The 25,667-nt window shown below is 26.7% G+C and overlaps 1 protein-coding gene across 5 annotated transcripts; it reads right to left on the bottom strand.

Moving 5' to 3' along the window:
* Positions 1 to 1,988: 1,988 nt before the first annotated feature.
* On the bottom strand, positions 1,989 to 24,327 carry LOC103866802 (beta-glucosidase 29). 5 transcript variants are annotated; one of them, XM_009144786.3, is made up of 13 exons: positions 20,460 to 24,327; positions 11,106 to 11,175; positions 10,938 to 10,993; positions 9,322 to 9,397; positions 9,125 to 9,202; positions 8,968 to 9,055; positions 8,575 to 8,806; positions 8,373 to 8,491; positions 8,065 to 8,282; positions 7,923 to 7,957; positions 7,730 to 7,835; positions 7,482 to 7,590; positions 1,989 to 7,124 (listed from the first exon to the last, which is right to left on the bottom strand). In XM_009144786.3, exons 1-13 carry the CDS (start codon positions 20,601 to 20,603, stop codon positions 6,728 to 6,730), a joined length of 1,728 nt encoding a protein of 575 aa, XP_009143034.1. In that variant the 5' UTR covers positions 20,604 to 24,327; the 3' UTR covers positions 1,989 to 6,727. The 5 variants fall into 5 exon arrangements, with proteins under 5 accessions (XP_009143034.1, XP_009143033.1, XP_033148317.1 ...); XM_009144785.3 differs by having other exon boundaries at positions 8,575 to 8,830; positions 20,460 to 24,269; XM_033292427.1 differs by having other exon boundaries at positions 6,985 to 7,124; positions 7,472 to 7,590; positions 8,575 to 8,830; positions 20,460 to 23,322.
* Between the last annotated feature and the right edge of the window lie 1,340 nt (positions 24,328 to 25,667).

Genomic DNA, 25,667 nt, shown 5'->3' with positions numbered 1-25,667 from the left:
TCTTTTAAGTTAATAATATAAAATCTTTGTAACTACTTTAATCACAATATATTTTCATTTTAAATATAATATATATTTATATATTATATTTTAAAAATTCTAATAAATCTGTGTAATAATTAAACAGTAACTTAATGTATTTTAAGTTATCGTTTAGAAATGAAAATAAATAAATTATATCCTATTTTATCTACTTTTATAGTCATGATCATGTAAAAATATAATTATTATACTAAAATAAATATGATAAAATTATATTCAATTGATAAATTTATAAATATTATTTTCATAAATATAAACTATTTATTTAAAATATAATATGATGATCAAACGACTTAAAATTAACAAACTATATAATACATGTCTAAAAATTAACATATATTATATTTTTATATATACAATAATAAATTATCTAAAATGAATAAGCATAAAAATATTGGTAAAAAAAAATCCAGTTTTGAAAAACGGGTCAGAATTTAGCATAAATTAAATATAAAATATTTTTTAAATATATTTTCTCATGAATATATTAATTTGCTTAATAACTAAATGCAAATACAATAAGATAAATATATAATAAGAAGTTGCAAATACATAAAGTTTAAACAATAATAACATGTAAATTATAAAATTATCGTATTTGAAATAGTTATATAAATATTTAAGTATATGATTAACATTAAAAATATATATCACTTATGTTCTAAAACAATAATTTATATATAGAAAAGTGAAAACGAACACCCGTGCGGTTGCACGGGTCAAAATCTAGTATTAAATTAATTGGTCATACTAGATAAATTATATTAATATAAATCAGTCAGAAAAAGTAAATATGAGGAAGCAACGTAGTGCATGCCTTCGAAATTGTGAGATATCAAATAGACAAATATTCTTTTGGATGTTTCTTATTCATGCTCGATCGGTGGTCTTCTCTATTCTGATATTTAGTTACACTGGAAGTCGTTACAAATAGTGGACTAACTATTTTATCATCCACAGTGCGTAATTTGATTTCTAAAAAGAAGCAAATAAAACTAAGACGGCGTAGCGCCATCCGATCCTGTTTCGTTGATGTGTTCTTTATCTTGATCCCAGATCGTTTTAGGTTCATTGAAATTAGCATTTGTTTCTTGTAATCCTTCTTCTAGATCCACCTCGGAGGTTTGCTCATTCTACGAGTAAGCAGCATGTATATGTTTAAATTACATATTTCAAATTATATTGAACTAACATTTTTTTTGTAAAAATATTGAACTAACATTGTTTTTTGTAAAAATATTGAACTAACACTTTTTTTTTTGTAAAAATATTGATCTAACATTTTTATATGATGGTATAATAAGAACATATATACTGTGTGTATGTGTGAATATATACATGTAACAATATGGCGCAACGTATAACATCACATTGCCTTTTCCTTTTTGTGTGTACTACGATAACATAACATTTTCGTATACTTTTCTATCATTTCTATAAATAATATCACAAAACAAAATAAGAAATGATAAAAGGTTAGAATTTTTTTTAACGACATGATAGTGAAGAATTTAAGTGATATCTATTTTGTTGTAGGTTTCTTTTGCTGCTGTAAATTCGTAAAACATTATTTTGTTTAGAAATAAAAAACATTTTAGTAAAAATAAAAATAAAGTTTTCCATTGTAATATTTTATAACAATATTTTATTTTAAGGCCGTAGAAAACTTTATTTTTATTTTTTACTAAAGAAAACTTTATTTTTAAACAAAATAATATTTTACGAATTTATAGCATCAAAAGAAACCTATAACAAAATAGATATCACTTAAATTGTACAACAAAAATATAAAGTTACAACTCATTCCGATCAGATCCAAATTTTTTTTTTTTTTGTTTTTTCTCTTTTTTTTGTTTTTAATATTAGTATTTAATGATAATAAAATATTAAGAGACTCAATTTTTATTAGGGATTCTCTAAAAAATAAATCCAATTTTTTTTTTAGCGTTCTAAAAAATCCAAAATTTTAATGTATTTAACTAAGTTGAGGAATATTGGTATGTAGTCTCTTTTCATGTTTTCATAAGGTGACGATGATTTACTCCACCGAGATGATTTTCTTGCATATGCTATAATTTGCCCAACTTTAAAATAAGATATTTAACATTTAATCCAAAAAAAACTTTGAAAAGGATTTCGGAGAAAATAAAAATAATTATACGATTTCTTAGAAGAACGACAAGATCAATACTGTTCGGGATGGAATAATTTTCAAAAGATTAAAGTCCACCCAAAACAAAATTGGCTTTCTTAAAGAAAACTACTCCACAAACATCGAATCCAGCTGATTTATGTTGCAGTCGATGGAGCTATTCAGCGCAAAGACCGTGATCAAATGCAAATTAGAATGATATCCTGGCGATTCAGCAAGACTCTCACCCTTTCCATGCATATTCCACTTTATCATATTGGAGTTTTAATAGAAATTTATTTTTGCTGGCGGTTATGGACCAATATCAAAACTTCATGGTTAACAAGAACATTAAAGCAGCTCAAGTGAGAAGCTTTCACAAAATATCTAAAGATTATAATTATAAGTATTAAAAAAATTAAAAGAAGTAAGAAAAAGTAAAAAACAGTTCTTAATAGAAGTTTTTAAGAATCTTATTTAATAGTCAAATTCCAAATAGCTTCTTTCTTTTTTAAAAATTTTTTTAAATGACAATTTAATTATTTAAATACAATTTATTACAATACTATTGTTTACCTTTTAAGATACCCAAGTGGGGTTCAAACCGATGAGATTGCTCTTATAATAGAGTTACGATTATAATAAATTTTAACGTAATTTTATTCAAAGAATTTTATTGCTATTTATGATAATTTTTTTGGGGATACCATATTACCAAGTAGGACACAAAAAGAAAAAAAAATTCAACAATAGATAAAGACAGCAAAAATCTCTTAAAATAAATTGTTGTAGCAAATTTTATTTTCACTTTTTACTAAAGAAAAATTTATTTCTAAACGAAATAGTGTTTTACGAATTTACAGCAGCAAAAGAAACTTACAAAAAAATAGATATGACTTAAATTCTACAACAGAAAATATAAAGTTACAATTTATTCCGATCAGATCTAATTTTTTTTTAAGAAGTTCAATTTTCCTCTTTTATTTGTTTTTAATATTTAGTATTTAATGATAAATTTTTTATTAAAAGACTCAATTTTCATCAGGGATTCTCTTAAAAATAAATCCAATTTTTTTTAATGTTCTAAAAAATTCAAAATTTTAATGTATTTAACTAAATTGAGGAATATTTGTATGTAGTCTCTTTTCATGTTTTCATAAGGTGACGATGAGTCACTCCACCGAAATGATTTTCTTGCATATGCTATAATTTGCCCAACTTTAAAATAAGATATTTAACATTTAATCCAAAAAAACTTTGAAAAAGGATTCCGGAGAAAATAAAATTAATTATACGTTTCTTAGAAGAACGACAAAATCAATACTTTTCAGGATGGAATAATTTTCAAAAGATTAAAGTCAACCCAAAACAAAATTGGCTTTCTTAAAGAAAACTATTATTTATGCCATCATTATTATTCCACAAACATCGAATCCAGCTGATTTATGTTGCAGTCTATGGAGCTATTCAGCGCAAAGACCGTGATCAAATGCAAATTAGAATGATATCCTGGCGATTCAGCAAGACTCTTTCATGCATATTCCACTTTATCACATTGGAGTTTTAATAGAAATTTATTTTTGCTGGCGGTTATGGACCAATATCAAAACTTCATGGTTAACAAGAACATTAAAGCAGCTCCAGTGGGAAGCTTTCACAAAATATCTAAAGATTATAATTATAAATATTAAAAAAATTAAAAGAAGTAAGAAAAAGTAAAAAACAGTTCTTAATATAAGTTTTTAAGAATCTTATCTAATAGTCAAATTCCAGATAGCTTCTTTCTATTTTTTTTAGATTTTTTTAAATGATAATTTAATTATTTAAATATAATTTATTACAATACTATTGTATACCTTTTAAGATACCTAAGTGGGGTTCAAACTGATGAGATTGCTCCTATAATAGAGTTGCGATTATAATAAGTTTTGACGTAATTTTATTCAAAGAATTTCATTGCTATTTATGATAATATTTTTTGGGGATACCATATTACCAAGTAAAACACAACAAGAAAAAAAAATTCAACAATAGATACAGATTTTTCTGTAGTTATTACGTAAAATTTAATATCAATTTTTTTTTAGTTTTTGTCACATAACCCACACGATAACTATATATGTGCTCATCGTAAAATGACTGGTTGCAGCAAGCATTATCAAATTTGAGATGAATTGGTAATTTGGTAACCACGTTCTTTGTTTCATCCTGCAATTTGTAGATATTTGCGACAGCTTTTTTAATATAAATTTGTAACCACTAAATTTGAATTTGAATTTATTTTGTTCGTATTCATCATCATTGGCGTCGCTGGAATCTGGGTGAAACGGAGGCGATGGGACCTTAGGTCTGGATATGGCTGCGGCAGATAGATCCAACGGCGACAATGGTGGGTCTCGGTCCCGGAGTGGCTAGCATGAGCTATATGAAGAAGATACGTGCCGACGTCAACAATGAAAATTAAATATTTAAACACACGTTTTAAAGAAAAACCTTTTATAAATTCTGTGTAAATAGATAAAGTCATAAAGATATGTAAAGACTGAAATTCTAACTTAATATTCAGAGTAGATTAAGTCAAACAACCAACGCAAAACATGCAAGACATAATATTTAACACATGTTAGTCGTTTCCTTTTCTTTGTTTATATTTTACTTCACCAACTATTCTCAAGAAAAAGAAAAGTCATGGTTTTCCGGTCTTAAAAAGCGAGTTAGCCCTTTTTTATATAGGCTTTTAACTGAAAAAACAATAAGTTCAATAAGTTTAACAAGTTTTTCTTTTAGTTTGAAGGTTAATGATATTAATAACTCAGGAATATATGTAGCTCCGTTTTACAGCTTTCGGATACAACCCCTCATATGATAATATGTGCAAATACGTTGGTTATTTGTTCTGGGAACAAGGACACGACCTGTTATTAAAGATTTTTTGTTTACCACCTACGTGGAGGCTGGCAGATAAATTAACTCTGAAAAACTAAATAATTCCTCTCGAATATGGCTTGTTCTCTAGTGGCTTCTTTTGTTCGAAGAAGTGGTAAGTGTGGTAGTTTGATTGTATGGTTTCTAAGGGAACATTGGTGGAGATTTCAGCTTAACTCTAATAATTTAGGCGTGTTTCGCTTTTCCTCTCAATCCTGCTTCCGGTTCAGATCAGCTTCATCGTTCTTGAAGTTCATATTTAGTTCCAGTAATGCTTCTAGCTTCTTTTTTACTTGTTTGTTTTTTTTAAGTTTGGATTGTATCATCGTGTGTCTCTGGATGTAACTTGTATCACACCGGCTCGTGGCTCCGAAAAAGATTAGTCATTTATCGGCTTTATGGAAGAACTCTTGTAAATCTATCTTTAATCTAATATTTTACGAAAAAAGATCCACCTTTTAGAAGAAACAAAATATTAAAAAAACATATTTCTACTTATGTATTATTTAAAAGTAAATTGTAAATTTTAAAGAAGTAATTGTGTTTTTTAAAATTATAATGGTCAAAAATTATTAGAAATACTTAATTATAAAAAATAATACACTAATAATCAAAATTTAACATGTTAGAGAGAGGGAGAGTGGAGATCAGATCAAGAACAAGTTGTCTATAGAAAGGACGAATTGCATAGAATCCATATCAGTTGACGGATCATCATTAAAAGGTAAACTCTATCCGAAATTTGATCTGTAACTTGAGAGAAAGTCATTCTTTTCTGAACTAAGAAACCACGAGGTTGCACAAACTGTTCTACAGTTTCATGGAAGGGTTTTGCAAGGCGGATCAGAGAAACTCCGATGGTGAATAAGATTTCTATGGAAATTTATAACTGCAGGGAAGCTGTAGAAAGTAAAAGCTTATCAATCGGAGTTAAACTGAGTGCATAACATGCTTTGTAGGTTGGTCCAAAATCATTTGAATATGCAGTAATTCAGAAAACTGGTCTGTTGCAGCAACCTCAAGAGAACGTGGAAGGTTCGTTCGTGTCCTGATCTGCCTGAAATTTTGTGTAGATGTATAGGACACTGCATGCTTAATATTCAACGGTGTGATCAGTTTCCAACAGTTAAATTCGAATTCCATCAATGACATATTTCATTTTTGACCCTCTCTTTAGATATTGGCAAACGCTTTAAGTTACAAGATTATCTAACTAAAAGTAGGTGTTGGGTAACGGTTAAGATCTACTTTTGTAACAAGTCTCTGTTTTGTTTTGGTCCTCATTTTTGATTAGCTTCTCTTTGTTCAAAATGTTAAGAATGTATTTTCTATAAATTTCTCATAATACAAGAGGGGTTATATATACAAAGAACGTAGGTTAGACATTAACAGAGGAATCGATTTCATTGGAGATCCTCAAGGGAGATAAGTGATATCTCTTACACAAAAATCTCATAGGAGTCACTTCCAATTACAAACACGAACATATATATATGCACTTAAATGTGATTACAGTCTATAATCACGAATACATGCATGTCGGCTGGATATTCCGCTTATTGGTAACATACATAGAGTAGCCAAAAACATCACACGTTCAAAGTCTAAGTCTCGTTCACAAAAGATTCTCTAGAGTTCCAAATAACTTTGCGGCCCCAACAAGAAACCGAGCTGATCATTAGGATTCTCAAAAGCGCAGATATCTTTTCCCTCTTCTTCTATTCTCGATGTGTTTGTCATGAGATTTATAATAGAATCAATCGATGTCTCAAAACCTTCTGAATCATCCAAAGTCTTGTTATTATTTTCTTCCTTCCAACCTTCTTCATTCTCTGTTTGTTCACCTTTTAGCACCGGTATATTGAGAAACTGTTTGAACCAGTGGACGGAATCTTTAGGATACCGTTTAAGATCGTTTTCGCGGTCAATGTAGTAAAGACCGAATCTAGTAGAGTATCCATGCTCCCATTCAAAGTTGTCCAGTAACGACCACGTGTAATATCCTCTGACGTCACATCCATCATCTCTGTTATAACAGTTAAAATAATTCAAATAACAAGAACAATGTTTGATCGATTGATAAATGAATGGTAATTCATAGCAGAATTTGTATCTTCTATTTCATAAATAACGGGTTTAGTTTGTTTATGCCCTAAATTATTGTGATTACTCTTGATTTCTGAAGATCACACAACATTTTATTATTTTTATTAAATATCATTTGGAAAATGCAAAACGTAAACAAAACAGTAATTCCATTTGCGTTTACAGTTTCACAATGATATTTAACCAATTTATATATATACACATTAACTAGCAAACGCAAACATACCTATTTCCGTCTAATACAATACGGTTTTTAATATATAAAACCTGTGGTTACATTATAGCTTTATGGAGTTGTTGAAGGTGGTCCGTATGATAGCTTATCCTAAATGTATCGTTGAGAATCTCATCTCGTGATTTTGTACCATCATCGTAGTCATTGATTCCTACAAAAATAATTTACGTTAATATATAGAAAACAAACCAATTTTTTTTCTTACAAAAACAGAAAATAATTATTCAATTTTATGATTAATAGCTAAAACTGTATTTACGATGCTAATAGAAAACGATTTTTTTTCTCACCGTTCTCTTTTATATAGACGATAGGATTATTGTATTTATCTTTAACGTAGTTTAGAAGTCTTCGAAAACCTTCTGGGTACGAGTAGTAGAGTACGCCTCGATTTTCCTGTGTGGAAAAAGAACAATGAATATAGAATTTGTGAACTATTATGTTTATCTATAAAAAGGAATATTCAACTAAAACGTTACATACCCCTGGTCCAATTAGGTGGTTACTATGATTTTTTTCTGATCACACGTAAAGTATAAAAAATTAAGATTAGGTTACGAGTTTCACTTGAATTTACTCAAATACAAGAAATTTTTTTTTTTTTTTTTTCAATTAGCATTCTTACCTTTCCTCTCAAATTGATGATCAGTCCTAAATCGACGCAGTGCAGGGTCAATGTGAGGACGATGAGCGACGAAGCGTGCAGTGTAATAGTTTATTCCAATGAAGTCATATGAATTTCTTAACATCTTTGACTGTTCTGCTGTGAAAGAAGGTAATCTACTACCGGCGTGTTTTTTCATGATTTTTGGATAATCGCCGTAAACTACCGGATCTAGATGCCTAATGCATATACATTGTAAATATAAAATTAGTTTTATGATTAGAAAATATATGTAAAAAAGATTCATGTGTTTGTAAAGTATATATTACCAATCTATTTCTACGGTAAGGCCTCGTTCAACAGCATGTTTGTCGGCAGATGAAGTGAAGTCGTAAGGTTCAAGCCACGGAGGCGATATCACAATCCCAATCTTACCATCTTTTGAAGTCTGTCACACGAATGTTGTTTATTAATACAAATAATCAAATGTAAAAGATTTACATGTTTTAACGAACTTGTATGTATACAAACCTTGTTACATTTTCGGAACTCTTGTACTGCCGCTGCATGAGAAAGAAGAAGATGATGTGATACAATGTAAGGCTCGGTTGCCGAGTCACCGGCTTGACACTTATTATTCACCCATTTCGAGCACCTTCCAACTGCTTTGTTGCCCGTGTCATACCCCGCAATACTTATAACGGATGGTTCATTTATAGTTGTCCACAACTTAACTTTATCTCCGAAGTTTTCAAAACAAACTCTTGCAAAATTTCGAAAATCTTCTCTGATTTCTCGAATTTTAAAACATATTAGTTATAGTTAATTTCTTCTATGTTCATGTAATGACATAATAATCTGTTAAATTATCTGTTAAATTAGTTGATTTTGTATGTCTTGCAATATTTGGTTTAGCTTGCTTACATTATTTGAGGGCTTAAGAAACCACCATACTCGTCCTCGAGAGCTTGAGGATGGTCCCAGTGATAGAGAGTCACCGAAGGTCGAATCCCTACATATTTTGCCCACCAAATTGTATGATATGAGATAACCTATAATTAATTGATTGATTAGTATATACCATGAGCAAGAAGTTCGTCGATGAGAGCGTTATAGAACTGTAAACCTTCTTTATTTACTCCATCCTCTACCTTTCCACCTTTAAATTAAAGATATAGTCTGAGTATTCAGAGTTCAAAAAAAATAAAATAAAAAATAAAAAGTCTGAGTAAATATTCATTAAGAAATTCTGAGGAAAAAATAACGTCAATTACTTACTGGGTATTAACCTAGCCCACGAAATTGAAAATCTGAAAGAGTCCATATTTAGCTCTTTCAGCAATTTGATGTCATCCTGGATCCACAATATTAAATATAATTCTTTATCGAGCTTTTAAAAAGTAGTTTCGCATACAAGACCAGACCAAAAATAACTTTTCCTAAGCCAGCTTCTGTTTTACAAATACTAAGAGAATGCCATTGCATTTAAATTTTAATTATTTTTTGAAAATTATTTCTAACTACCTAAATTTACTTTAGATATTATAGATTGTGTCAATATTATATTTATGGTAACAGCTTTATTAAATTGTATATATAACTATATACTAGTATAATTCACAACTTTAATCGACAGAAAAATATAGTAATCTTATTAATTACACGTAATTATATATTATAAAGCATATCATTGATTTATGTTCCCTATATTTGTGATATTATTTACTTACCAATTGTTCATCCGTTCATGTTTTAATTATTTAGTACTAAAATATAAGTTTATATGTTTCATACATTTATGAAATCAAAATCAAATAATTTGAATTTGATAATGAGACATTTTAAAAATATTTGTGGAAAGAAACATATGGGGAAATATTTTCCAATAATATTATAATAAATATAAGATAATTTCAACAGTATTTTCAGCAACTATTCATATCTTCAAAAAACATAGTTTCCAACTCAACAAAAGATATTTCCAAAATCTTATTCAAATCACGAAAATTTCGTTAAATAATCTCATAATACCTTTTTAAAAAGTGATACTAAATTTCTAAACCAAATTATATATGGACCAAAATTATCTTAGTATTATCATGTCAACCAGGTGACGGGTTAATAACTGATTTTTAGTTTTTAACGGATTTAACCAGATTTTAAATAGTGAAATTTAAGTTATATCTGAACCGAATTATATACGGGTCACCTAGTTTAGTGATTCAATCATGGATTCGAATCGGATATAAACCACTGGAACTCAAGACAATTATAAATGACCCGTGTAATAAACCTTTGGTTAAAAGTTACTAAATAATTAATAAATATTATAAAAAATAAATTTCGTAATCTAAAATTAAAATTCACCACTCTAAGATTAGAAAATTATCAGTAATAAAATAAAATAATAAAATATCAATAAAATTTGGTTTTCTCTATCATTATTCTTTTTATTTTCTTAAAATGATATTGTAATTTTCCAAAAATCTAAAGAATCACAAATAAAATAGTTTATTCAATTTCATGTAATATTTAAAAATATGTAGGAAATTTAATCATTTTTAATATTATCAGATTTATTTTGTTTTATCTGGTCAACCAATGTTGGTGAAGGGTTAATTACGATTTTGGTTTGAAAAAGGTTTAATCGTGTGCTTAAATAGAAGAATTTTAGTTAAATCCAAACCTGACTATATTTGGGTCATTTTATTTAGCCATTTGTCCACATATTAAGATTGGATATGAAGACACTAAGAGTCAAACAATATAAATGTATTAGGCATAAAATTTTAAAACACATAATATTATAATGACTAAATTTTTTGTCTCTTATAAATAATTTTTAATGAAAGAAAATAAATTTCATTAAAGTGCGGATCAAAATCTAGTAATACCTTATAACGATGATAAAAATCGACTGCCACATCTGCATTCTGCATATTTGTTCTTTCTGGAATTTAAAATTTTACAAATCATTATAAAACTATATGGTCATCAATATATATGAAATTAAAGTAACCATTTGAAAATAATTATAGGAAATATTAATAAATAATAAACACCTGGAAAAGTGTGGCTGAAGTAATCCCAAATAGTTGGGGATTTCCCACCTTCACTAGTTGCACCTTCGGTCTGCACAATATGGATAAAAATTACCAAGCTTAATTTGAAGCAACAGGAAAAACATTTAATATAGACCCTAAAACGTATATATGTATAGTTTTGTATTTTAATTATTTAATTTTTGTCCGTTTTGTATGATTGTGGAAACTTATATTTTTTATGACTGTGTGAATTTTTTTTAAAAATATTTCTGAATATATGCCGAAAAATCTTTTAGAATGTTAAACATATTAAGTTTTGAACCTGTGAAAAGTAAATTAGTACAAATTGTAAAATAATATATTTATAGCCCATATTATGTTAACTTCTAATACACGTTTTAAATTCTAAATCAAAATTAAAATAATATATAAATTTTTAAATTTAATCAAAAGTCTATCAAAATTCATGTGATGTAATTTAAATGTCTATTTTATTTCTTTTATAAATAAAAACAAACTTGTTATTAAGATGATTTGGTAGATTTCTATTTTAAGGTTTACAAACAAAATATAAATAATTTTACAACTGTATACTTATTAAGATATCTTATCAAAAATACTGCTATACTTAGAACATTAAAATAAATCATTAAAGAAAATGTAACTATATCTTATCGGCATATACAATCATGTGATTAATTATAATTTTAGTAAAGGTATCGTGTAATATATAGTTTAGAAATATGGCATGTGCCTCAGTTTATATGTTAACACCATTAGAATATGGTTTGTATTTTAATGCGTACAAGTAAAACCATGTAAACGGATTATAAATACGGTCAAGCAAAATCGAATTATTAATAAACTCAATTCCGTTTGTTGCCAAAAAATAAAAAATAAACTCAATTGAAATCTAAACTATTAAAACTGAAGTACAAATAAATCTTAATCCTTAGTTTTCTTCAATAATTACTATCCAATGCCATTACCTTATAAATAGCAACTTTCATAAAAATTGCTAAAAAATTGCCTAATATTTAGCTACCTAATAAATTTAGAAGATATGCAATTATTTATTTATTTAAAAAATTTATAAGTTAATTTTGTAATCTATAAAAACCTATAAAATAGTCAGATTAATTTATTAGTTTATTAAAAATTAAATTGATCAACATGGTTTAAATTTTTCAGAATAATAAAACTAACTCAGTTATATTTAATTAATTAGCATCTTCTAATTTAATTAGTACAATAATATATGTATTTAATTTTTAAACGTTTACAAAAATTAAAAATAAATACCCGTGCGGAGGCACGGGTCAAGATCTAGTATGGTATTTAACGAACGATATGGGTTTGTTGTTAATTTTTCAAACCAACCGAAATAGCATATTCAAACCAATTTATTAGAACCTATAGTTAGTAATTTGAAAAGACATATTTTGTTGGACTATTTAAAACTTAAACTAGATTCAAAAAGATGTGTATATTTTTTGTTTTAATTTTTTAAAAAATTTTAATTTTCATATTTTTTGTAATCATATTTGCGTACAAATCTTAATCAAAATATATTTGATATATTTTATAAAATAATAGCAACTTAAAAGTTGATCTGGCATACACTCATTTTTGTAATTATATGCATGTATGTTCGTTTCCTTATAATCATATTTTTCAATTCTAGATCTTGATCCGCATTTCAAACAAAAGTATAGTGTTGGTTTATAATTTTTTATTTTTTTTCCTGTAAATATGTATGAATTTGATTAATATTTTGTTATTAACTTTCCAATCATAAACTTATGAATACAAATTGAAGCTTTATTTTGAAATGTAAAATATACTGGATTTTCTAGCGTGTCAAAAATATATTGCAGTACAAACTATAAATACTATATATATATATTTACAGTTATCTACTCTATTAAAATAGAGTCATTGTTTTTATCTACTATAAAAAAGTCTATGTTAGACCAAATCTGAATTATTAATATGTTTTCTTAGGTTAATATACTAATTTAGTTTTCAACATATTGTGAACTAAAATAGTGGCCTATTAAGTAACAAAAAAAATATTTTTACGTTGATGATTAAAATTCTTCCTGCTATATAGGACATTTGTTTTTTTTTTTTTTTTTTTTTTTTTGACAGCAAAGAATTTACAGACTCATAATGATTCTGTAAACCATATCGGTAACTCCGCATCCATGTGAACGACAAATGACATTTTTTTATATTTGACATTCCACTTTTGTAACAACCGTATTTCATTTAAATATTTCTGTAACATGTTATATTGTATTTATATTAATCATGATATCATACTTAATAAACTAATAAAAAGTTTTCATTCAGTTTTAAATGATTACTAGATTTTGACCCGCACTTAAGAAGCGCGGGTATTTTTTTGGTGACCGTAAACTCAAATATTAAATGAATTTATATTTATTATTAGATATCTAAAATATTTAAAAGCTGTTCTATTATTATTATTTCAGTCCGGTACAATGTTTTCATTGAGTTTTCATATCCAAATCAGACTTGTGGTCGAACCGTAAGATCTAGTAACTCATATATAGTGGGATAGAATATAATAAAATGAATATAGTAAAAGTATCTGAAAATCAAAAAGACTGTTATTAACCCACTGAAAAAAATATAATTTGTTTTTTGTTTTATAAATTTTTGATGTATTAATATACATTTGACTTGTATAAGAAATTTCTTTTAACAAATATTGTTAAGTTTATTTATAAATATATTAATTATCAATCTACCAAAATAGTGAAGCAAGTATTATTTTTTTCCTTTTTTAGTTTTCTATCAAACTATTATCAAATTTTTTTAAAAAAAAATCAGTTTGTGACAGATATTTTATTATTAGAAATCCATACAATTTAAATAATGTTACATTTATATGTATTTATGTATAAAATGGTCTTCATAATTTGGGATTTTGTAAAAAATGGGTATAAAGTTAATTTGGTTAATTTTTTTCTGTGACAAAAGTTAATTGGATTTATAATTTTCTTTTCTGAATGGGTTGTATCAGTTAAATTATCTTTTTTAAGTTTAACGCTCAAAGCCCAATTAATAATATTTATTTTGCTGATAACAAAGTGAGATTAAATAGGGATAACATATAATATATAAGGAAGACCAAAAAAAAAAAGGGTCCAACAACCTTTTATAAGTAGATTTTTAAAGACTGCTTCCCTTTTAATAGTATAGATACTAAAATTGACATATCAATACTATTAAAAGGGAAGGAGTTTTAATAAATCTACTTAAAAAAGTTGTTTGGACCCTTTCATTTTTTAGTCCAACCTATTATATATAACCAAATCTTATAACTATAACCTATTTTATAGCAATCAAATAAAATTCTATTATTCTCCATATTTTATCTGTTACAATATATTACAACTTTATTTTTCATCCCTTATATATTGGACTCATATCTCTATCTTTAGTAACTAAATCTATGGTTACACTATATATTTATACGTGTGAAATAATATGATCATGACATGTTCAACTACAATATATATAACAACTACAACTAATTAATCACCTTCTTCACGACATATAACATTTCCTTTATATAACATACTATTTAATATAGTAGAATAATATCTATGATATGCAACGGACATATGCCACACCCAGACTTATATCAAGTTTAGTGGTAGATCAACTTAATATATTATTAGTATAGTAGAACAATATCTGTAACGCATCACATAGTTTCCAAATTTTTGCAAAATTAAATTTAATAAATCAAACCATCTGTTAAAAACAAAATTATATTTTCTTTTACTTTAAATTAACTTTTTATAAAAATCATTTATAATAAAATTTGTTATTTAAAATAAGTTTAAAACTATTAAAAACCTTACAAATTTATACTATTAACTTAGCCAAAAATATGTCAAATAATTCTTAAGTCTCATCAATTCAGCAAATATAACATTTTTAAAATACACACAAAAGTTAGTGAAAGAGAATAGGTCTGAGCATCGGGTTTTGGGGTAGGTACAGATCATTTTATTTTGGGTTCAGACATTTTGAACATAACTAGGTATTTTTTTGGTTCAAGCTTGTGTTGGTTCCTTTTGGATTAGGGTCGGTTTGAATCCATAATTCAAATATCTATAAAATTAATGTACTATTTGGGTACGTATCAGATTTGGATTGGTTTGATTATTTAGGACACCAAAAAGATTTGAAATTGCCAAACCCCCCCTCCCCCCCCCAAACAAATACTCAAAATATTGAAATATCCAAAAAGATCCAAAATGAACCGATCCGTTATGATCCGAGAAATTAAAAAAAAAGCCAATTTTCCGAATACCTAAAATATTTTTTAAAATAAATTGAAATTTTTACCCAAAACCCGAAACTAAAATCGAAAACCTGAACCCAAAACTTAAACAATATTTGTAATACTAAAACATATATAAAATACTCAAATATACCTAATATACACAAAACATTTTAGGCACTTGGGTATCCGATCAGGTATCGGATATGATTTGGACTCGAAAAGAGACATGCGGATCCAAAAATTTAATATGTAAACCTGGACCCAAACCGCACCTATATTTCCAGGTCTATTTCAATTTAGTTTTCCGAATTTGGTAAAATATTCATGTCCAAGGGAGAGTTTTGTAAGTGTACATACAAATTTTAAATAAACAAATTCATGAATTATATAAGGTAAACAAATTATCTTCTTCGATATCATATGATTTTGTAACATAATAATGTAAAACAATTTCAAAATATTAATTCACAAATTTTGTATACAATCCAAAAAAACCCGCGCTTTTGAAGCGCGGGTCCAAATCTAGTTTTATATATTATAACGAGTACAATACTCTCAAATAACCATTTTTAAGTTTTTGTCACAAAATAGACCTCAAAAACTAAAATGTCCAAAATTGCATTTTTTATTTTGAAATTTTTAATTTTTTTTTACTTTTTAAAATTTGAAATCCTATTCCAAAAACCCCACTCCTCAACTCTAAACCCTAAACCTTAAACCTTACACTCTAAACCCCAAACTCCACCTCTTATCTCTAAACGATAATGTCTACATTAATTAACCTTAGGGTTATAAGTGTATATTTACTTCTTTTGATAAAACATTTAAGTCTATTTTGGTCATTTTTATTTTTAAGTTCTATATTTGTGACAAAAAATTTATGTCTATCCTAGAGAATTTCTTATAATAATAATAATAATAACAATCCGGTTACTCTAACCAGTTCACCGATAAAACAAAATGATAAAAATAATTGTAACTAAACTGGTAAAAAATAAATATTTATATTACACAATCAACATTTACATCTTATAATGTAATTTAATCAAATTATAATACATATTAACAACCCTAAACCTGTTCAAATAAATTTCTGAACCGATTTTAATATAAAATAAGAACATGCAATTATTTGTATTGAATTGATAAAACATACATAAAAGAAAAATATTATCCGCGTTTTAACGCGGATTAGATTCTAGTGCTAAATTATAACACATACCATAAAAACCATAATTTATATAAGAATTATAATATCATATTTTTAGTAAAATAGTCTAAACCGGGCCAACTATACAATCCTAACGGCAGTAATTTACTTTATATATATATATATATATGTATATATATATAAGAAGTATTGAAAAAAAAATTTATGTTGTATCACTTACATTTTATTTTCTGTAACTTATTTTATATAAAATGAATGGTTTTGTAATTTACGTTTTGGATTTAGGTTGTGCGGGTCCGAGAATTAAAGGAGGAGGAGAGGTTACATGGTTCTAAGTAGGTAACATGGCAAAATAATTGTTGGACTAAACATATATTAATAGGTATGGTATTATTTTAATAGAATAGATGATAATTTATCAATATATAAAAACGAGATTCCAAATTACTATAGTTCACGAGAGGCCCATTATAGCTAACCTAACTTAATGTTTTATATAAATTTGACCTGAGAGGCCCATGAGATTTTTCTTGGAATCGTCTGCCGTACTTACATAGTGGAGAAAGTTATAAAAAAAGTTTTGGGTAAAATTAGTCAAGAAAGTTAAACGCCATATAAAGTCATTTGTCTTATAAAGATACTGCAATTTTTTTGATGTTCTTTTTTTCTTTTTGGGTAAAGTTTTAAAAGAAATTAACAAGTTCTATGACGTTGATGATTTTATCCTCCACCTTTTTTGTTTGGTTTTCCTCAAATCTACACCTTTTTGTTTATGTTACCATACATAATAAATAAACTTTATAATCAAGATCTAGAATACATAAATATGATTATAAAGAAATAGGTATACGGCATATGATTACAAAGAAACGAATGTATGCCGGATCTATCAATACTATTAAAACTGAAGGGGTTTTTTTGAGGTCACCTTGAAGTTTTGAAGTATTTACAGATCTCTGCCACTGAAATATTTTAAAGCTATGCTTTTTAATTATATTATTATTATTCCACTAAATCTTTTTTCTAACAAACAAGATATTGCCTTTTATCTATTCCTTTCAACTAAATCGTTTAGGCATAAAAAATTATCTATATTATTTCTATTAACTGTACCAATCTGGTGGAAAAATTCAGCAAGAAATCTAGGCTTGATTTTGGAGACTGGAGCTCACGAGCCACCGCTAAACCAACGACTCCGACACCAATTACGACTGCACTGTTTAATCCTCTAGAGATTCTTCTTTAATTGGCCACAAGGTATTTGTGAAATCTGTGGCTGAATTGTAAAAGTATTTGATGGCATCTTTTGATATGTTGAGCATGTGTTGTTCTTGAGTCCGTCTATGGTTTTAATGTTTCTTTCAGCGAGTTGATTAAGGGAATTTCAATTACTTCAACTGTAAAGTTAGCTCTTTTGTTTATCAGCTTATGGTTAAAACCACGCAAATCCTTCCTTTAGACAAAAAAATGCTGATGTTTTTTTTTTTTGAAAAAGGGCTTTGGTGTTTGATGTTTTGTTATATATATATATATATATATATATATATTTTTAAATATTTAATTAGATTGTGAAATTGGTATTCTGAAAATTTGTGGTTTAGGACGTAGCTGCATTTGGGTCAGAAGAACATTTCTTCTAGCTGTTAAATGGGATTAGCCATCATTGTGGCATTACCTAATTGTGAAAAAGTAAGTTCTTCATTTTACCAAAAAAAAAAAAAGTAAGTTCTTGCTGTTTGCTTTGGGTTTTATTATGTGTGTCATTTCTTTCGTCATACACGGCATTCGTTGATCAGACATCAAAGGCAACTTATTCACTTTGGAAGCATCATTGCCATGTGGCGTTAGTCGTTACATTTCTGTTTCAAAAGGTATGTTATTAACTTTGGAAGCATCGGCCATCATTGATCATATTATTAGATTTTCATATCATGGATTTTCATTAACTTAATTCAGGGTTTGCGTTAAAATGCTATATAATATCTTTAACAACTATTTTACATGGTTTTATAATTAAAATATTGTTGAATAACAGTTTTTCAACTGATATCTTTAACAAAATTGATTTTGTTCTTTGTTTACGAGATATTCTTTTATGCTAAAAGTATTTTTGTATAATCATCCTAAATAAATTGTAAAAAATTTAAGTATTTGACTCATTTGAGTTATCACACTTTTATTCTATAATTCATAAAAGATTTGAATATTGTGTGAGGCTACTCATAAGAATAACTTGTGATTACATTTTGAAAAGATTTGTGCTTTAAAAAAAATCTAAGTATATTTAAATATATAACTTCCTTAATTTCAATATATTTTGATAATAATCCTAACTAAATTGTAAGAAAAATATATATTTGAATTTTTAATATCATACAAGATTTTAATATTTAATTTATAAAAGATGTGTATATTGCGCTTTCATTTTGAAAATATTATTTGCTTCCAAAATTGAAAAATATAAATATACTGGAATAAATTACTTCCTTAAATTTGATATAGAAAAATTCCATAATTTTGTATTTAATGAGAGATTTTGCATATATCAACTTCCATAATTTGTAAGAAGATATTCCTCTCAATAACTTGTGCAATACTAAATATTAATAAATCTACTATTTTTGGTATTGATTACGATTTATAAAGTATAGAAAATTAGATTAAAATATCTATTAATTTATATGAACCAACATTAGATATTTTAATCTAATTTTCTATACTTTATAAATCGTAATCAATACCAAAAATAGTAGAAAACCCAAGAAAAACTGAAAACCCAATGGATTTTCTTTTTTCCTTCTTGAGCATTTCCTTCTTGAGCATAGAAAACCCAACATTAGAAAATTAGATTAAACCCAAGAAACCCACTTAAAGTATAGAAAACCACACCGATTCAATAACAATTCCTATATTTTGTAAAAGAAAAACTGAAACCAAATTGAAAGAAAATTGAGAACCGAACTATCCAAAATACAATTTATATATCTAAAATAATAATTATATTTAGTTTTAAAATGATCGAATAATCTAAAAGTACTATTTAAAAACTAAACTACCCATAAATTTGGATTATCCTATTACTTTTTATCCAAAATATTTTAAATTATCCTAACTCTCCTATAGAACTGAATCACCAATATATTTTTATCCAAACTATTTAAATTTATCCTATATTTTATCAAAAAAATTTAAAATAATTTTTTTATCTGAATTATTCAAAACTATCCGAAAAATGGGAACCGAACCTGAACCTAATTGAACTCAAAATTTTATCAGATTTTTAACATTGTTATTCGAACAACACCCAAAAACCATAATAACCAAACCGAAACTAATTCCAAATTCATAAAAAAACCTACAAAAACCGAAAAAACAAAACCACAACCAAACCAAAACCGAACCAAAACTAAAAAGAAAAAATTGGAACATAACCAAAAACCGAACACCCATGCTTAAACTTATAACGAACAAACAAACGGGTTAATAAATTTGTCAACAAAAAATAGTTCCGCGCTTTTAAAGAGCGGGTCAAAATCTAGTTTATAATTAGAAAGAAAAGAGCATACGGACATGTGATTAAAATAATAAATAGACTTTATAATTATATTTGTCTATTCTATAGCATGCATTACGAACAAATTGTATCAAATACCATTATAATCATGCAATCTTTAATAATCCCGGTTTGTTAACGGCTTGGATCAAAAATAATGTAAACTTAAATTAAAAAATGTATCAGATACCAACCAAAAAAAGCAACCATATATCATCTTAAGCTGAACAACACCTCAAAACAATCGATATATAACCTGACTAGTTATTTCATGTACTATCTTCTCTTTTGATGCATGTTACAGTTACAATATCAAATTACCTGAAAGGCCGACGTTGCAGTTCCAAAAATGAAATCATCTGGAAAATCACTTCTATCAAGTAGTCGAGATTCAGGAGAAGGAGAAATAACGTTTTTTGTAAACCACGTCGCTATCAGAAGGAGAATGAGAAAAGGCAATTTCATTCTTATTTTCTGGGTATTTGATTTCAAAGGTTCGTGGTTTTCTTCAAAGTGAGAAGAGATTTGTAGTCGTTACAAACAATGCGCTTCTCTACCTGTATATATAGAGCTTCGTCTCGTGACATTGATCTACGTGGAAGTGTATATCCTTAGGGCCAAGAACTCTTTTTGCATGTAAAAACTCTCTAGAACGCTTACAACTTTCACTCCAAAAGGCTGACGATTCCCCTATTACGTACTTCGATGAAATCGAGGCCATTGAAACATCCACTATAAACCAAACTACCTTTAGTTGAATATCTAATTACATATGAATATAATATGTTTTTGTAACTTACATACAAATATATGTTACAGAAAATATAGTTTTTATATTTTAGTAGAAGTGGAATAAAATATATTTTTTATATTTTAGTAGAAGTGGAATTAGAAGTTTAATTACTGAAATTCGAAACAACATATCAATTATTTAGAATTCATATGGAAATCAGGAACAAGAGTACACTTCCACATGGATCAACGTCAGGAGACTAAGAAACGCATTGTTTGTAACGACTACAAATCTCATCTCTTCTCACTCCGCGAATCTTTGATATCAAATACCCAAAATAATAAGGATGAAGTTGCATTTCCTCATTTATTAAACAACATATTAATTATTGAATTGCAAACTTTGCCAGAAAAAAACATGCAAACTGTGAACTATAAGAGTAAATTAAGGCGATGCTAACTGCGTTTAGAGTTTGTCGTTTGAAAAGGACATTAAGTTATAATCTAAATTAAATTAGAAAAGGACTTTAAGCAAATCGATTAAGGAAAATACCTAAATATGGCTCCTTTGTCGACCCGCATGGATGATTGGATTTGAAGTTGGTTGAAAACATAACAACAATACTAGCACAAACCTTAATTAATGTTTTAATTGAAGAAAATGTAATATAGTTAAATGATGTCTGGATACTGCTGACAAAAAAAACATATTTGATATTGTTAGGAAAACCAATCTATACCTGTTAAGAAATTAACATATGCTGTTCAAAACTAAATGTAGTTTAGAACATTTTCTAAAATAAAGATGACTCAAATGTACGTAATTATGTACTATCTAAACAAACAATAATTAAATACTATTTGGTATAGTGATTTAACTGAATATTCATTAATATTTCTGTACTATGAGATATGAATTTTGGGTTTCTGAGATTTCTGTTTATTAACGATTATGTAAATTAATGAAAAAATATTTATATGAAATCTTCAGCATAGTGCAACTGAAATCATCCAACGTAAAATTTCATAAAGCAACTCAAAATTATGGTACAGTCAAATGTAAATCTTCTTAAGAAATGTAAAATTGTCGGTTGTAGAGTTATTTATATAATATTTAACTTGTAATTATATAATAAATAATGTTAAACAAAGAAAAATGTATACAATCTTAATATTAAACTTGAAATATTGACTGTAATATGCTTCAAGGATCTGATACACCTGGTGAGTCCATACTAAGTGATTTTCATGTGAAATTTAGTAGTTAAACTACCAGAATAAAATAGTTTGTTGACGAGATTTTAATTATCCAAGAAGACACTAAAAACGGAAGGATAAACAAACTGAAGAAATTTTAGTTATTTTCATCGAATTTAATTTTTTTCTTACATTCTTGTTTCTCTTATAACCACACTAAAATTAGATGGAAAGATTATTTGGTAGCATCCTCTATCAGACGAGTTATTTTTGCCTACTACGGATCCAATACTACCCCTTAATTTTCTTCTTACAATAGAAAGAAATTGAAATTTCTTCCAAAAATGGTTACTCTACTTTCTCAATGATAAACAAAGAATATAATGAGTATACATCCAATAACTAGCATATAAATATACATGAATCACTACTATATATACATCACAAATCATTACATATATTTTTAAATCAGATTTTCAAATTATTGTATCTGATATAATTTGGGAACACATTGCCAATGAATTTGGCATGCCATACCAGTGTTTGTATCAAACTACTAAAGGTTTGTAGCTTATCAAGCATATAGCATAGATGATACAAATTTCTGAGCTATTTAAGAATCGAAAAGTTTTACAAAATGCAGAGAAGTTAGAAACACTTACTTGAATACTTGAAACAGTAATTGTGTGATTCATTTACATAAGAAAGGAAGATGATTGGATTCACATACCTAATTTAGAAAAAATAAAACCATTATTTTCCGAGCTGATAGCCTTGCAAAAGGCACTCGATTTCGCGATATACCTTTCTCTTATGTAAACACTAAGGCTTCCGAGTTAGATGGTTTATAAGAACAACCTCTTGGAATTTGTTTAATAATATATAGAGCTTTAGATGTTAAAAAAATAATTGTCTTCCATAAAAAAATTAATAGTGTAGAACATTTAAAATCAAGTAATAGCTGGTTCTTAAAATAATTTCACTTTGAACGGCATAAATCTTTTGACTTTTATACTAAAATTTGTCTTAGTTATTAAAATTTTATAAGGATGACGGATTGAGGGATCTCACTGAAGGTTTATTAATCCAAGTTATATACGGAATCAAAATCGTCAAATTTAAAACGTTAATAAAATCGTCAAGTGAAATTAAAATGAACGACAATGTCATAAATGACCTTACAACAATTATAATATTGTAATAATATATATTACACAATTTATTATCCATAAATTATAATAATTAATATATTATAGTATATAATCAATGAAAAACAAATATAGAGCTTATTATTTGTAAATAATGATATTGATATAGATATTATATATATATATATATATATATTTAGTATATTGTTATAATTTATAAACGATTAAGTCGTCTAACTAATAATCTAGACATTCGATTAATCGTTCTATGCGTTAGACGTTGAGTCACCGCATATTTAGAGACTAGCGGTTTCTTAAACACTGATACATTAATTAGTTTTCCCTTATATATTGTTTAATACATTTTCTTTTAAATCTATTGATAGATAATTTTAAAAGCGAATCGATGTAAAATTTGTTTTCTAAAATAGCTAGATATCATAACTTTCTAATATTGATCATTACTATTAAAAATATATATACTTATCAAAATATTATCAAACAAAACATATCATTCACATTTAATAAGATTTTCAGACAAATATATTGTTAGTTTGACAATTATAATTGGTGACTTTTTTATTTTTGTTTGATTACATTTTGTATAAGAATTATGTATATTGGTTCAATTATATGATTAATCATGAAAATATAAAAATTTAAAAAATATTATTTTATTTTAGTTTTTTTTTTATTAATTCATGTAAAATATATTATTCATGTAAAATTTATTTTAAAAAAAAATGACATCTTTCATTTATTTAAAGATATTTGTATGTATATTTAAATTAAAATATTAATGATCAATGTAATATTCACATATATGATGAACCATAATCAAAATAGAAAAACGAAATATATATATATATATATATATATATATACATATCTTAGTTTAATCAAATTAGTATATTATGGTGAAATATTTTAAATTGGGATTTTAGTTTGTAGATTAGAAAATTAAAAATGCTTTTTATTTTTATGTAAAAAAGTTATGTTAATATATCTAAATGTTTGAAGATAAACAAAATATTTGTCATATTCATTAAAACATATTTAAATGAAAAAATTGATTTAAATATTTAATAATATGATATATTTGCAGATAATGATTTGTCTCTAACAAAAAAAAGAGCTGTGGTTAGAATATGATTAGAAAATAAATTTATGAACTATTAAATGTTTTGTTAAAATATTTGGGTTAAATAATAAAAAGATGAAAAATTGAATTTTTAATAAAATTTTAAAATAACTGAATAAGTGATGATATATCAATTTTTGTTGTGCATTATGTTATTATATTGTTTTATGAGAAGAGAGAAAACTCAAATTCATTAGTATATATATATATTAATGTATAAATTTTTATATCATGTAACGTAGGCTTAATATTTACTCCCTCCATTTCAATATAGATGATGTTTTAGGTGATTGTTTTTGTTTCACAATAGATGATGTTTTCACATATCTAAGTAACTTTAACTTTATCAAAAACTGTGTAGCCAATTGTGTTTTTATTATTTTTTATTTATAATTAAATAAATTAGTTTTAAATTATATTTTAATAATTTTTTTGTTTAGAAAAGATAATTTCTTAATATATATATATGCAAAGAACCAAAACTTCATCTACTATGAAACATCTATTATGAAACAGAGAGACTATTATTCAGTAAAAGCTTATAATTGACAGCCGTACAAGAGATGTTAGTGCCATAGTGGAATCTAACCTCACACTAAAACACTCTTAGAGCATCAGCTTAGTGAATCCCATGGAAGGGGTTCACAAAATATTTTTTTATTATTATTTTTTTTCTGTTTGATTTTTGTTTTTAAAAAAAAAAATATTTATTAATCAGATCAATTGCGGGCCGCCACGTGTCGTGGAGCCCGCGCTACAGTGATGATCCAGATTCAGTGCAGTGAATTCCCAAGAGACAAGTTCATTGCTTTTGTTTATTTTAATATTTTTTTTTTTCGAAAACTGTGTGAACTCCACAGGGAGTTCACTAATGCAGATGCTCTTACGTTTGAGAAAGGGTTTAGTGTTACGTTTTTTCGAACTCTTACGTTACGTTATTTTTCCTCAAAGAACTCCTTTTTTTTTCCTCAAAGAACTCTTACGTTATGCCTACCTCGAAACTTTCTATGTCGCTATCCAAATTTCTATTTGTTTTCTTGTTTTCAGGGCCCCATATAGGGATTGTTCGACACATCAATGTAACGTTCGTCATATATAGTTAAAATATATTATGAATTTATTGCTTCCTTTGGTCTACTTGGCCAATGAATAACTTATCCTTTTTATGTGTTTCTGGTCGACACTCTAGCTAGTGGTCTCTTTATCTCCCAGACTCACACATGGGAGTTCAGCTACGGATTAGGTTTGATGGCTAATAGAAAATGATGCGTGGTGATATGGGTTCAGATGCACCCGATGAATATAAATATT

This window comes from Brassica rapa, chromosome A05, assembly GCF_000309985.2.
Source record: "Brassica rapa cultivar Chiifu-401-42 chromosome A05, CAAS_Brap_v3.01, whole genome shotgun sequence".
In the NCBI taxonomy this organism is placed as follows: Eukaryota; Viridiplantae; Streptophyta; class Magnoliopsida; order Brassicales; family Brassicaceae; genus Brassica; species Brassica rapa.
This window is presented reverse-complemented; position numbering and strand designations above follow the sequence as displayed.

Coding starts and splice junctions, on each gene's coding strand:
- LOC103866802 (XM_009144785.3), bottom strand. CDS start 20,603: ATGAAATTGCCTTTTCTCATTCTCCTTCTGATAGCGACGTGGTTTACA. Junction 10,994..11,105: donor CTTCAGCCACACTTTTCCAG/GTGTTTATTATT, acceptor TTTAAATTCCAG/AAAGAACAAATATGCAGAAT. Junction 8,831..8,967: donor TTCTTAAGCCCTCAAATAAT/GTAAGCAAGCTA, acceptor TCGAGAAATCAG/AGAAGATTTTCGAAATTTTG.